The 13,403-nt window shown below is 44.1% G+C and overlaps 1 protein-coding gene across 2 annotated transcripts in view; it reads left to right on the forward strand.

The window, feature by feature from the left end:
• Positions 1–13,403, forward strand: part of PPARGC1A (PPARG coactivator 1 alpha) — a 244,608-nt gene that overhangs the window by 208,390 nt on the left and 22,815 nt on the right. For both annotated transcript variants that reach the window (XM_086964024.1, XM_086964025.1), the window contains exon 10: positions 1,567–1,687. In XM_086964024.1, the coding sequence (XP_086820150.1) occupies positions 1,567–1,687 (121 nt within the window). The remainder of the gene's footprint in view (positions 1–1,566; positions 1,688–13,403) is intronic.

The raw sequence follows: 13,403 nt of genomic DNA on the forward strand, positions 1-13,403 counted from the left end.
TAGCTCCTTTCTGAGTATTTTCTTATACCACTTCCACACAGACTACATAGAGCCAAAGTCAACCTTCTCATTTCACTCAACCTACAGTACATACAATACTTATCTCAAATGTTTACAAATTGACTCACAGCCAAATATTTGCTCTTAGATCTCACAATGCCATTAGACACATATGGCACCTTTGATGTATTTATTGACATTATGTCTTTTGTGTAGCGTAAATCATGTTGCCTAGCGGCCTCTTCAATGCACTTTTCTTTTCCAATAAAAAGGATTGGTGCATACAATTGGGTAAGGGTGCTGGTGTGAAATCTCCAGTGCAATAGTTGATTTAAATAGAACAGGACACTGTGTATGCCGTCTCCAAGATTCGCAGTCCATTAGCATTTATTAGGAGGAAAAGAAAGAAAAGGTCTGCTCTCAGAAGAGTAGTTGGTTTAACTGTTTTCTTTAGAATGCAACTGAAATGTTCCATAGTCACATGATTCTGAGTTTGGGGTAAATGCCCTCCTGCTTGATCTGCTTGAATATCAAATAGTAAATTGTCTTTGTTCGCCATAAGTTGGCAGGGTATGGCCAGTGGGTCCCTTGCTTTCTTTGCTACTGGATTCAAGCTAGCCTGGCTGATGATGGCTGTTAGCCCGAAACCAGTCTGAGGATGCTTATTTCCGGTCCAGGAAAGACATGGCTTGGCAGTTCGAGCTGGACTGTTCCCATGAGGCACAGGGTCAGGACTGATTTGCAAATATCTGTGTCTGAACTGGGGTGGTAAAGTGAGCTAAAGAACAATGATGGATTCACCCCAGATCTGTGAAGGGGGTGAGTGTCTGAAAAGTTTCAGCACTCCATCCATCATCTCCTTGTGTTTGAAATTGTCTGGACGTGTTAGAGCTTGGAAATTTAGAATGCCAGGTTGCCAGATTCTGTACGCAACTCTTAGATGGCATGAGGTCAGATGTTGATGAAATGTTTATGCAACAAAGAACAAGGTGATGGAGGAATGCTTAAATTAATCCCAGCCTCCCAGCCATTGCTCAGTGTCACATTCTAGACATTGTGTTTTTTTAACTATGCATTCTAGACCTGATCCTACTTTACGAGATTTAGTCTTGGTCATCCTCCAATAGGTACTATCGAACCTGAACTGCTGGGAGCAGTCCTGTCCAGATGGAAACAAACGCTATCCCAGATAGGTTTTTATTTATTTAGGTCTTGTCAGTGAGGTATACCTTGAGTCCTGTTGCACAGTGAGCAATGGAATCCACGTCTGGGCAAACTCATCTCACTAGGGCATCTACCACAACAAAGAATGAGATGATGAAAGGAATGATTGAATTGCTTTGTGCCGTGGACTGACAGGTCTGGGGTTGCTTGTGTTCCTGTCTGGAGGGGACCATGTCTGGCATTTTGGGATTGAGTGTTCCTATTGTATGTGGTCTCAACATCTTCCAGGTACTGACATTGATTCCGACATCTCTTCCATAACCTTGCTGTTTGTTTCAGGTGAAATGTAAGCAACATCAATATTACCAGACATTTAATAAAGCCATTTATTGTTTTGTATAGATATGACAGCTATGAGGAATATCAGCATGAAAGGCTAAAGAGGGAAGAGTACCGCAAAGAGTATGAACAACGTGAATCAGAACGGGCCAAACAAAGGGAGAGGCAAAGACAGAAAGCCATAGTAAGTACTTTAACCTCTCTTTGCATCAATTGATAGAGAATCTTACATTTCTATGCACATCTGTGCACACAGTCATGTTTTTAAATTAACTTAATGGGCAGCATACACTGATGCAAACAGATGTGGGGTTTGAGTAATCAGTGCTCATGGTATATGTTGATAAATTCCTTAAAATTCATATTGTTTGGGAGATGTAATATGCTAGATTTGATTCTTGATAAAGTGATACTCTATATTTTTTCAAGAAATTATAGTCTCCTGAAGAAGGTAGCTGCCATATCCCGAAACACTTGGATATGTAATTGGGAAGTTGTGAGGAATTATCCTATTTGTATTGTGGTTCCCCCCTTTGTTTAATAAAGATTTTCTTGCTTTAGAACTGCTAAATAGTAGTAAAGTGTCTTTGCTTTCCCTTTAAAAGATGTTCTGTATGTTTAGAACTCCTTATTTGGCATATTTAACTTCCCTTCACATACCTTGTAAATGGTGCCTTAAGTGCACCTATGGTATGAAGTGTTGCAATGTATATGTGGGATCCAGTCTGTATTTACACAACACACATGTATGATGTTAGATTTGGGGGTCTCTAATTGGCAGCGGTAGGTACCTTTGACCAAATAGGCACCCTTGCGGCTAGTCAGAGTAAGGGGGTACACTCCTAAAATAACCCCTGCTCACCCCTTTGGTAGCTTGGCCCGAGCAGACAGACTTATCTCAGAGGCAGTGTGTAAAGCATTTGTGAACACATACATAAACCCAGTGACAACACTACAGATGGACACCACACAAGTTGTAATATAAAAATAAGTATTTCTTTATAGACTTAACACAAGACCACAAACAACAAAAATCCACAATACTGTACTTTAAAAATGGTAGAAATAGCTTAGTTCTCTTAAGCTGGTAAATGTGACACTTTGAGTTCAATGTACCTTTGGATGCGTAAAGCTATACAGCAAAAGTGTTGCAAGAAAGGTGATGCGTTGGTTCCTTACACGCAGGAACGGTGATGAGTTGTTTTCCTACTGCGCTTCCTTGGCGATGTGGCTCGCAGCGCCGTGATGCGATGAAAACAAAGATGGCATCTTTTCCTTGATGCGACACGATGCATGCATGCCCGACACCCGTGCAGCGACTCAACAATTCTTCTGAGCTGCGACAGGCCCTGCGATACGCTTCTCTGGTGATGCGGGACGCTGAGGTGATGCAACAACTGCAGCGGCGACACCCTTGTTCAGTGATGCGCCGAAAGCGGCTGCGGCACTCTTCTCTGGTGATGCAAGATGTGTCTGTGATGCGATGCGACAGCTAAAGCGGTGACATCCTTGTTTAGTGATGTGACAGCAGTGGCTGCGGTGGCGACACTCTTCTCCGGTGATGCAAGGCGCTTCTGCAATGCGATATGATACGACAGCTACAGCAGTGACACCCTTGTTCAGTGATTCGACGGCAGCGGCAGCGGCTGCGGCGGTGACACGATTCTTCCTTGCGAGTCGTGCTTCCAGCTCCTTGCGACACACAGTTCCTCAGAAAGTCCAGTACAACTGCAGGCACTTCGAAAGAACTCTTGGGGAGCTAGTGGTTGAAGTCTGTTGTCCCTGAGAATTCAACAGGAGGCAAGCTCTTTCTCAAGTTCTTGGAGATCCTTCACAGGTTGCAGAGAATACACATAAAGTTCCTCTCTCCTTTCTTTGGCAGTCAGGCAACAACTGCAGGCCAATCCCCCAAGTAGCACTTCAGCTTAGGGATAGTCTCTCCTCATTCTCTCTGGTTCTTCTCCTCAGCAAAGGTTTCTTCTTGTTTTCCCAAAAGTGATCTAATTCTCTGGGGTCTGGGTCCCCTCTTTTATACACAGTTTCTCTTTGTTCTCTGAAGGCAGAGAGGCAGTTGCCAAGTCCAAACCAGTTCTGGTCAGTCCTGGAGCACTTTGTTTACATGACTCCTTCTTTCCTTTCACAGTGCAGGGCAGAGACATCAGACGCACCACAGGAGGTGCAGCTAGCATTGTGGAGGAAAGGCACAGGTCCCAGGTGCAACTCCTCCCACCCATCTAGATGCAGATCTCTCTATTCAGCACTGTGCTGACTCACCCTGTCTCCTGGAATTCCCCAGCCCCTATCACTCAAACTCCAGACAAGGAATAAACAACCTAGCAGAGGCAGGCTTGGATAGTTATACAAGAAAATACCTACTTTCTAAAAGTGGTATTTTCAAACACAGAATGTTAAAACCAACTTCACTAAAAGATGTATTTTATCATTCTGAGTACAGGCATACTAAACTCGAATTCCAACCTGGTTCCCTGAGTCAGTTAGGATTATAAGATGTAATAATCAAACTGCCCATTCTGGCCTATAGGGGACAGGTAGCCTTGCAATAGTGAAAGAAATGGCTGTAATTCACTATTAGGACATGCCACACACACCAGGGCTTGTCCTACCTTATACTTACAATGCAACCTGCCATTGGGCCTACCATAGGGGTGTCTGATATGAAGAAAAGGGAAGGTTTAGGGACTGGCAAGTGGGTGCACTTGCCCAGTCAGCATGGCAGTACCAGACTGCGCACAGGCTCTGCAATGGCAGACTTGAGACACACTTTTACAGACTGCTTCTGTGTGTGCATAACTAGTGCTCCAAGCCCACCAGCAGCATTTCAGTTACAAGCCCTGGGCACACACTATGCACTGTACTAGGGTCTGACAAGTAAACCAAACCAGCCAATCATGGAGTCACTAATCCATACATCCATTTACCATAGGGAGAGCATATGCACTTTAGCACTGATCAGCAGTGGTAAAGTGCCCAGAGTCATAAACCCAACAAAAATAGGTAAGACAAAATACAGGAGGAAGGCAAGAAGTTCAGGGATGACCCTGCAAAAAGGGCCAAGTCCAACAAATAACAACAATTTGTTTCTGCCAGGAGCACTACTGTGCTCTAGATAGGCTGCAGTTTAACGCATTGCTCTGACACACAGCAGGGAAAATACTTTCGCAATGTAGGAAAAGTCTATTTTTATATATTTCTAAGTCACCCCGAAGGTATGCCTTGTAGGTCCACGGGCAGGGTGCTAATATATAACAATGGAGCACAATCCATAATGAGGTTAGTTTGCCCTCACAGTGCAAAAAAAGCTAAAGTAAATTTCATTTCATTAGACTAGACCTTTCAGGCCTAACTGGGTTAAAATCTTCATTATTGACCTTCACTTAGAAAAGCCTTCAAAGTTATTTTCTGCTTGGTTTTTAAACTCAGATTAATGTTGATTTTTGATAACTTCAGCAGAAAGGTAACTTTGCTAAATTTTACTGTAGGCTATCTGACTAGAATTGGGTTAAAACCGGTTTTGCCGCTCATCAAACCTCCTGAGCAGTGTTAAATGCTGACTGCTTAGTAAGGATTAGCCATCTGGTAGTAGACAGGAACAGTTGGCAGAACAAAAGGGTTCCTTAGCACTACCTCTTTTGACGTTGATACGCAAAGGAGGGCATGTTTTGTCCATTCCTAGGACCTTCCTACACAGTTAGGGACACTGTGAGAAAATGGTGAGGTTTGGGTGGTAGAATTCCACCACTTAGTGGCTGTGCGTAAGATATATCTTGCACCTCCACCACCACCTCCTCTGAACTTTCCTGCACATAGAAAGACCTTGGGGCAGATTAGGATTGTGGTTTTTCCGCATCCTCCGGGCCGGCGGAAGCCACCGCCAGCCCGGAGGATGCGGAAAAACTGCTGCGGACCCACCAAAGACCCACCGCCACATTAGGATGGCTGGTGGGTCCTGGTTTCTGTCCGCAGCTTTTCCGCCGCAGTTGGCTTACAACTGTGGCGGAAAAGCCCTAATATGGTGGCGGTGTCTCTCAGACACCGCCAGCCATATTAGGATGCCCAAAAAGAAATGCTTTTTCACGGCAGGTTTCTCAGCCGTGAAAAAGCATACGGAGCTTCACTGCGGGGGCCCGTTGCGGGCCCCCTGGGTGAAGGGGGGTGGGGGGAGCACATGGGGGGTACCTATGGTACCCTCCTGCATTTGTAGTCAGTAATCGGCAGGCACAGCGCAGTGCCTGCCGCTCTCTGCATACAAATGCAATGTATGCATTTTTAACATTGCGGCTGGGTGCAGCTTGAAGCCCCACCTGCCGCATTGTTAAAAATAGAGGATGTGACCGCCAGGGTGGCGGTCACATCCTAATTGGACAGGAGGGAACTCCGCAGGCCATGCGGAGGTTCCCTCCTCCTCGATGGTCGCGGACGGACTCAAGTCCGTCCGCGATCCTAATGAGCCCCTTAGTCTGAAGAGGAAGGCCCTGTTAGAAGAAGACTTCTGGCTCCTGTCTGTTTCGGAAGAAGACTCACACAAAGACCCAAGGACCTCTGAATCCTTCTGGCACCTAGGGGTTGTAGCCGCTCCCCAAGGGTCAAGTGGTTGCCCTCCTGTTCCCTTGCTTCAGGAACACAAAAAAAAGACAGACTCCAAAATCCAAGAGGGTTTAGCTGACTCAAGAGGACTAGACTTTGCAGGTGATCTGGCTAGAAAGAGATCTAGGGCCTGGAAACCTGTGCTGCTTCTTTGTAATGCACACAATTAATTCCCATGCCTTGGCTTTTTCATAATAACCAGTTTAAATCTTTCCTATCTTGCTCTGCAGTTCTACTGAGGAGATTTGTTCACTTTTTTATGTTTGAAATAAAGTCAATTTTTTGTTTTTTATAAACATAAAGAAGTAAAAGAAGATGCTGATAGGAATGGAGACGCCTCCAGCACAGCCACCTAAGGAGAATAAGTAGTTTTTTTTGCATCCGGTGGTTATTGTAGATACAATACATAATAGAATGAGTGCCAAAGCCCAAAATAGTCTTCCTTAGGCCGGTGTCCAGTACTGCCATTGCACTGTCGACACTGCTCACTGCTAGTGCTGACCCATAACAAATCCAGCTTGTTCTGCCTAAGACTGCTCCCTGCTGTGTGGATGCACCTCAGTACAGAACGGCAGCAGATCCACCTTTCCCAGCACAAAGAACAAGCACTGTTCTGCCATCATATCTCAGTATTGCCCTGAAGGATTGCTCTGCCAAATCATTCCCATTTTGACTTGCTTTCCCATGGGCATAGGCACCTTGTGCACTTTTTGAATCTGCTACTGGAGTCAGACACCTCTCACGTCTGCAGCAAAGGCAAATTCTCCTGCGGTGCTGGGGAAATAATGATTGGGCAGGTTTCAGAAGGCCTCCGGCTGTCCTCCGCACACGCCCACTATGACGTCGGATGGCCGGGGGCCGTCCGACGCATGAAAGGGGTTAATACATGTCAATAAATAAATAGTATCTCATACGTGTGATATTCTATTTTTAACCCCTTCGCTGCGGGGGTAGTTCCCCCGCTGTGCTGGGGGAGGGGGGCGCGCACAGCACCCACATGCTCATGACGAGCTCTTCTCATCATGAGGCACGGTGCTCCTGTGCTCATGACGAGCTGAGCTCGTCGCAGGTGCACCGGCTCCCGTGGAACGCTCAGCACAGCAGGGGAATTCTCCCCGCACCTGAGCGTTCCACGGCTCATGACGGGCTGAGCTCGTCATGAGCACCGGAGCACCATGCCTCATGACGAGCTCAGCTCAGCTCAGTCATGAGCATGGAAAAGGTTAAAAGCTCATACTTTAAATGATATGGGACCAGATGTATGAAATTATTGTGCATTTGCCAAAAGTGCGAATCGCTAAATTTAAAACAGTTTGGAGATACAGAATTGCCTTTCCTTGTGTATGAAACGCTTTGTATTTGCAATTTAGGTCATCACATTTTGCAAATCCGTAATGCACATGAAAGAAGCTTTTCCTAAATGCATACTGTTAGGTACAATTAAGGAAAATCTTTGGTACTTCCTACATACATAGCATTTTGCGATTATCAAATAGTGATTCTGTAAAAATTGTTATCTGAGAATTGCAAGGTGCTTTTTTGATACATCTGGCCCATGGTAACTAAGATCCAGGGAAGTGAAGTGAATAGCCCAGAATCACACAATACCGTCAAGTAGTGATGCAGTCCTTAAAAATAACACAAAAAAACGTTTACTTGTGTGGTGGAGGAAGATTGACTGATTGGTGTAACTTGACAGTGATCTGTGGATTTGAGTGTTTTACCGCTATTTGCATTTTACATGTCTTTCTCTTTTATATTTTATTATTTCTCCATCCAGCTGTACAACAGCCACTATCTTTGGGCAGAGCTTTAAAAATTACAGCAGTAAAGAAATTATGTATGTGTGCTTGTGTTTATCTTATGTATTTGAGAGGGTGTGTCTTTTGGCATGTACTATATGCTGTGCCTACACTTTTATCTGAATTACATGTGTCTGAATGTGCTTTATGTGTGCTGACTGGCCCAATACAGCAGTGCAGTAGGGACTGAGGCTTCAGCAAAAAACAGGCATGTCTCACAATCAACAGGAGATGCATGCTGTGTACACTGCCCACTGTTGTGTATAGACAATAGACAGATAATGAGGGAGCTGGAGTGAGACTGACCAGAGGATATTGCTTTCAGGTCACAGTTGGGTTGTCAGAATTGACTTGGTTTTTCCAGTGATTCTCATGAGGTTTGGGGATAGGTTAAGGGGTATATTCAGGTGTATATTTCTCCTGGCTTGCAACTACTCTCCCTCGTTATTCCTTGGCTGTTTCAATTCCTGGAGACATGCTGTGTGATCCTGTTCACAGTCATCTGACACATAGGAAGCCCAGATTTCCACCATGTCCAGAGGCTAATGGTTATTATCGACATTTAACTGAAATGGATGAACAGTGTAGCCTGGTTTGCCTGGATTTAGATAATCTGTCAATTTGGATACTTTTTCCATGCACTTCACGCATACCCAGCCTTTCCAACTACCATGAGGTCTCGCTATCTCCCTCCAGGTCTGAGCAGCGCTTAATTTAAGCGGGTCTTTCCATGTGCTCGGCACCAGCACTTAATTCTCACAAAGGCATTTAAGACAGTCTACCACATGGTGTAGCTGTTTTGTCTATTTTTTAGTTGACCTAACAGTGAGTTTATTAATTCAATATGCATAATAATAGCAGCCATCCATCTCATTCTTAAAGTTTTGTGTTGCCTGGAATAGTTCAAATTGTCACATCAGTAGTATGTGATGGTTAGTAGTTGTGTTCGTACTGCCATTGGCAGCATAGATATGGGCAATTGGTGGTGCAAACAGCAGTGGCCTCCTGACAAGGGACCTGGCACTTACCTTTTTCAAATTTAGCACTGGGTCTGGGTTATCACTACAGCACCTGGGTTGTTCCTTCACAGGGCCGGCTGTAGGGCGGTGCGACTGGTGCCACCGCACAGGATGCTGACTCTGGGTGGGGCGCCATATATTATGGTTTTAAAAGCACACGGTGCACGTTTCTTGCCTCCAACAATTTTCAGGCAACAATAAAAATATGAAGATAACTGATGATTAATGTTCTTCCTGGAGAGAGAGAAATCTGAGTTTTGTCAAGAGGAAGTTTTGACTCACCGTAAATTATCACAGAGGGTTAATATACCTGCTGCAAAGAACGTGTACCATGTAGATCACAAAGTGCATATAATAAAAATAGACCTATAAGTTACTGCTTCAGTCAGAGAGGTCCTACTGTGAGTTGCAGTTTATGAGTTAAAATCCTAATGTAGGACAGTAAGCAATTAACTGTTCTCAAAGAGCTGCCTGAAAACTGCAAGGCATAGGTTAGAGCGTTATGATTTTTTCCCCAGTCTTACATTATCCTAATATTGCAAAATTGGTTCATTTGGGTAGAAAGCAATTCTTATTATTAAAGAGAACCCCCAACTCTGGTGTTACATTGTAAATTCTACCTTTGTGCATCTCCAGACCAATCACTCTTAAACGATACTGCCTGCCAGTATGGATGACCTGTGACTCTACACCTTGTAGTACTCTGTCCTATATATTGGTATTATACAGTGATTTACACACATATGATTGAATGACTCCGTATAATATTTGTGTGATGTAAAGTGCTTTGACACCCTACACTGGTATGAGTGGTGCTATAAAATGAACTAAATGCATCTGAGAGAGAGTGGGTAAGGAGACTTGAGGGGCACTGTTAAAGGGTGGTAATGAGGGAATCCGTGGTGGTAGGGAGCGCCAACAAACATGTTCCACCGGGCGCCATCAGCGCTAAAGCCGGCTATATCCCATTACAGCTGTCCACCCTTTATTTCCATTGCTATCTCTTTAGGCTTAATTCATTATTTTAGGTTATTGATACTCTCAGAGTTCATTTCAGGTCTTTTTTCCAGACCGTGCCCCAGTTTATTTTTGTGCAACGTTTTGTGCTCCATGTAAATATATCCTTTTTTTCAATAAAAAAATTACAGAAATAAAAAAAAAAAAAGTTTGAGGCATTTAGCTCATTAAAGCAGACTGAGGGGTGTGCTAGTTACCGCACGCTTGTATCTCTCCATAGCAGAAACATCCCGCATTTTCTGTATAAAATATATTTACTAACATCTCCTATACAACAAAAAGGCAGACGAGATGCACTGCATTCGTTAAAGCTTTTAGTGGAGTCGTAGAGGAGCAGCCTCCGTGCTATCTTTCTTGTTTTGCATTCATTTAAATCGCCGCGTGTCATTTCAGATATGGAATTCCTTCTTATTTTTAGGCTGAGGAGCCCTTCCGGGTTGCTCTTTATTCTCCCGTGTGTTTGCTAGGCAGAGAGATGGTTCCCCCCGCGGCTCTCGCGGCAGTGCCGCGTTTCCTTTTCACTATTCCCTGAGGTCTGTGGAGCAGGTGTTCAGCATCCCCCGTTGTTTTAATCACGAGGCTGTTTCCAGACAGGGTGGCGATGCTGAGGAAACACTTCACGCGCTCGACGTCGACAGGCAGTTTGCAGCTTGTTTTAGTTTCAGTTAGACTTGTGCCGAGCGGCAACAGCAAACCGACCTCAGATCAGTATCAGTCACTGAAATTAAGTATTCAAGAATTAAAGTTCATATTATCGTTTCCGTGGACCCGATTATGCATGACTTTATAATATTAATGGTCTTTGTAAACAACAGACCCTGCCAAATTCCAGGCACCTTATATATATTTTTTTCTTTTAGACATTTTAGCAGCAGAAAAACAGCTCGGTACATTTAATTAACTATTTAAATTATAGAAGGGAAGGTAAGTGCTATACACAGGGCTTTAAGTGGGATGAAAAAACTGTGGGGTCTCTCAAAGGGGCGTGGTCAGTGTAGTTAGGGGCGTGGCTTCAACAAACGTACGCTAAAAATCTGTGTTTAGCATAGTGTGCCGCACGATTTGTATGTTGCTGTTTCTGTCATTGCATCCAGATATGTGAGACAACAAGTAGCATCATACCTACAACAAGTAAGGACTATTGGTTTTGTCAATGGTAATTAGTAGCATAAGATAAATAAGCTGCAACTTGGCTTGTTACATATAATATTAAAAAAGCTTCCAATTAAAGCCCTGGTGACCCTACCACAATGTTGCGGATTCAGAAGGAGAAGGGAAATCCAGAAAGAAAATGACTCTTTAAAGGATTTTCCTTCCCCCACAACGCTCACCTGGCATGACGTCATGCCGTAACTTCTCCACTAGTGAGAAGTGAGCAGTGTGGGCAGCGCAGATCGATGTGCCTGCTATCTCGAAATGGGTCTCTAACGCACTGGCACTATTTTCCCCGACTGCAGTGACAGCAAATAGCTGTCACTGCAGTCCGGAAAAAAAAAGACCGCCTGCGCCAGGGCTCAAAACAGAGCCCGATAGAGACCCGTTTCGAGGCCCCCTATAAAAAACTGCCAGTGCTCAGACCACCTGAGACCCGGCCCACTTAAAGCCCTGGCTATACATAAATTCCACCCTCTTACTAACTGCTTCATTCAGTCACTCAGTGCCTGATTTAGATCTTGGCGCATGGGTTAGTACCTCACAATGGCAACAGATATCCCGTCCTCCGAAATATAAATCCCATTGGATATATTAGGATTTATATTTAGAAGGCAGGGTATTCGTCACCATTTTGATGGAGCAACCCGTCAGCCAAGATCTAAGTCAGGCCATCACAACTTAAAACTGAATAGGGGCACTGGGTAAAATGCACACCTATAAATGATCGAGCAGGCTGGCTCAGTAAATGCTGTCTCTTAGACTTGCATACCCACTCACTCACTGACTCCTACATCTATAGAAAAATAGGTTTTCTATCATTGTGACCTGTAGTCGACAGAGTACACCGTGGCCCCATTAATTATACATGTATCTATTTTAGTTATGTTCTGATTCACACATCCATAATCTTACACTCACTCACGCTTACACTTACACTCCCTTAATGCTCAATCACTCATTGGATCACTCACCCATAAAATTAGGCCTGCTTGTTTTGTGTAAAATTTGCACATCAATTGATAGTGTTTTTGGGAAATACCAAAACTCGCTCCGCAGAAAAGGAATTTCCTGCAAAACAGTGTGTGGTTATCTGGTTATCTCGGGTTAAAGAGTGGTCGTACACAAGGCATTTGCAACGGTGCCATGGTATGTTGGAATCGCCATGTAACCTTCGATCTGTCCGTCCGCACTTTGTGCATTCTTCCACCGTCAGACTACTAACACTGAGGCAGAATCATTCAGAGCTGAGGCGCAGTACCCTGGATGACTCCCACTCTACCCCCCCCCCCCGCTTCTACCATTCACACAGTGCAAATTGATAGTTTGCTCATTCATCTCCTGTTTGCGGTTTGCACTATAGCAATGTTTTCAACATATTTTGGCAGAAAGGTCCCTGAATCAGTCCCTGCTCCTACTTACATAAAATAAACCAGCCTAGCATGAGAAGGAGAGAGCAAACATTCTAGGAAACATGCATACTATGGCAGAGAGTGTTCACAGACTAGACATACACGTGGCCTTAAAACGGCTAATAAGTCTTTAAGCACATTGTGTTTTGGAAAGTTCATTAGCCTTGGAAAATTCATCAGCCATTTGCCAGGGTGATGACCTCATAATAGTTGCTGTGAGACTTCAACAAACGTCAGTGATTTAAAAAACAAATTAAGCTGATAAAGAGTGACGCCTGTTTCAAGCAGTCTGTTTAACCATGAAAGAAGGCTCTGACGTCAAGTCACCCATCCCCAAACAATGTGTAGTGTGTTATCCGCAGCCAATGGAAACGGAAGAAAAAACAACTTTCCTTTTTGCTCTTTTCCCTCACACCTTAAAATAATTGCCTCATTCCATGTCATGGTTTATACCTGGAGCTCACTGGTGAGAACAGCAAATAAGAGGGGAGGGAATGGTGAAACATCAGGACTATAAGGACGCTGGCATGCACGTGCCACCGGTAATGAGATGCTATGAATGATGCATACGAGGTGGAACTAGAAGAATGATCAAAGAGTGAGCGTCTGATGGAACAAACACTACTTTAGTAGAACTATCAAACCGAAGTTATTCTTTACTTGTGAGTTCTTTTGTAAATCCTTTTTTATTAATAACAAGATGAACATAGACTGCAAGACTGTCTCTCGGATGCCCTTATTATTTGCCACAGTACACCAGATGGAGCGGAAACCTGTAATGAGATCATCAGGTTGTAGGCTCCAGAGACGTGATGCTGCGCTTTATTCAACTCAGCGAAACATGGGGAGGGAAATGTCAATCCCAGAACATTTTCAGAGACACATTGGAACTG

This window comes from Lissotriton vulgaris, chromosome 3_2 (assembly GCF_964263255.1).
Source record: "Lissotriton vulgaris chromosome 3_2, aLisVul1.2, whole genome shotgun sequence".
NCBI classification, from domain to species: domain Eukaryota; kingdom Metazoa; phylum Chordata; class Amphibia; order Caudata; family Salamandridae; genus Lissotriton; species Lissotriton vulgaris.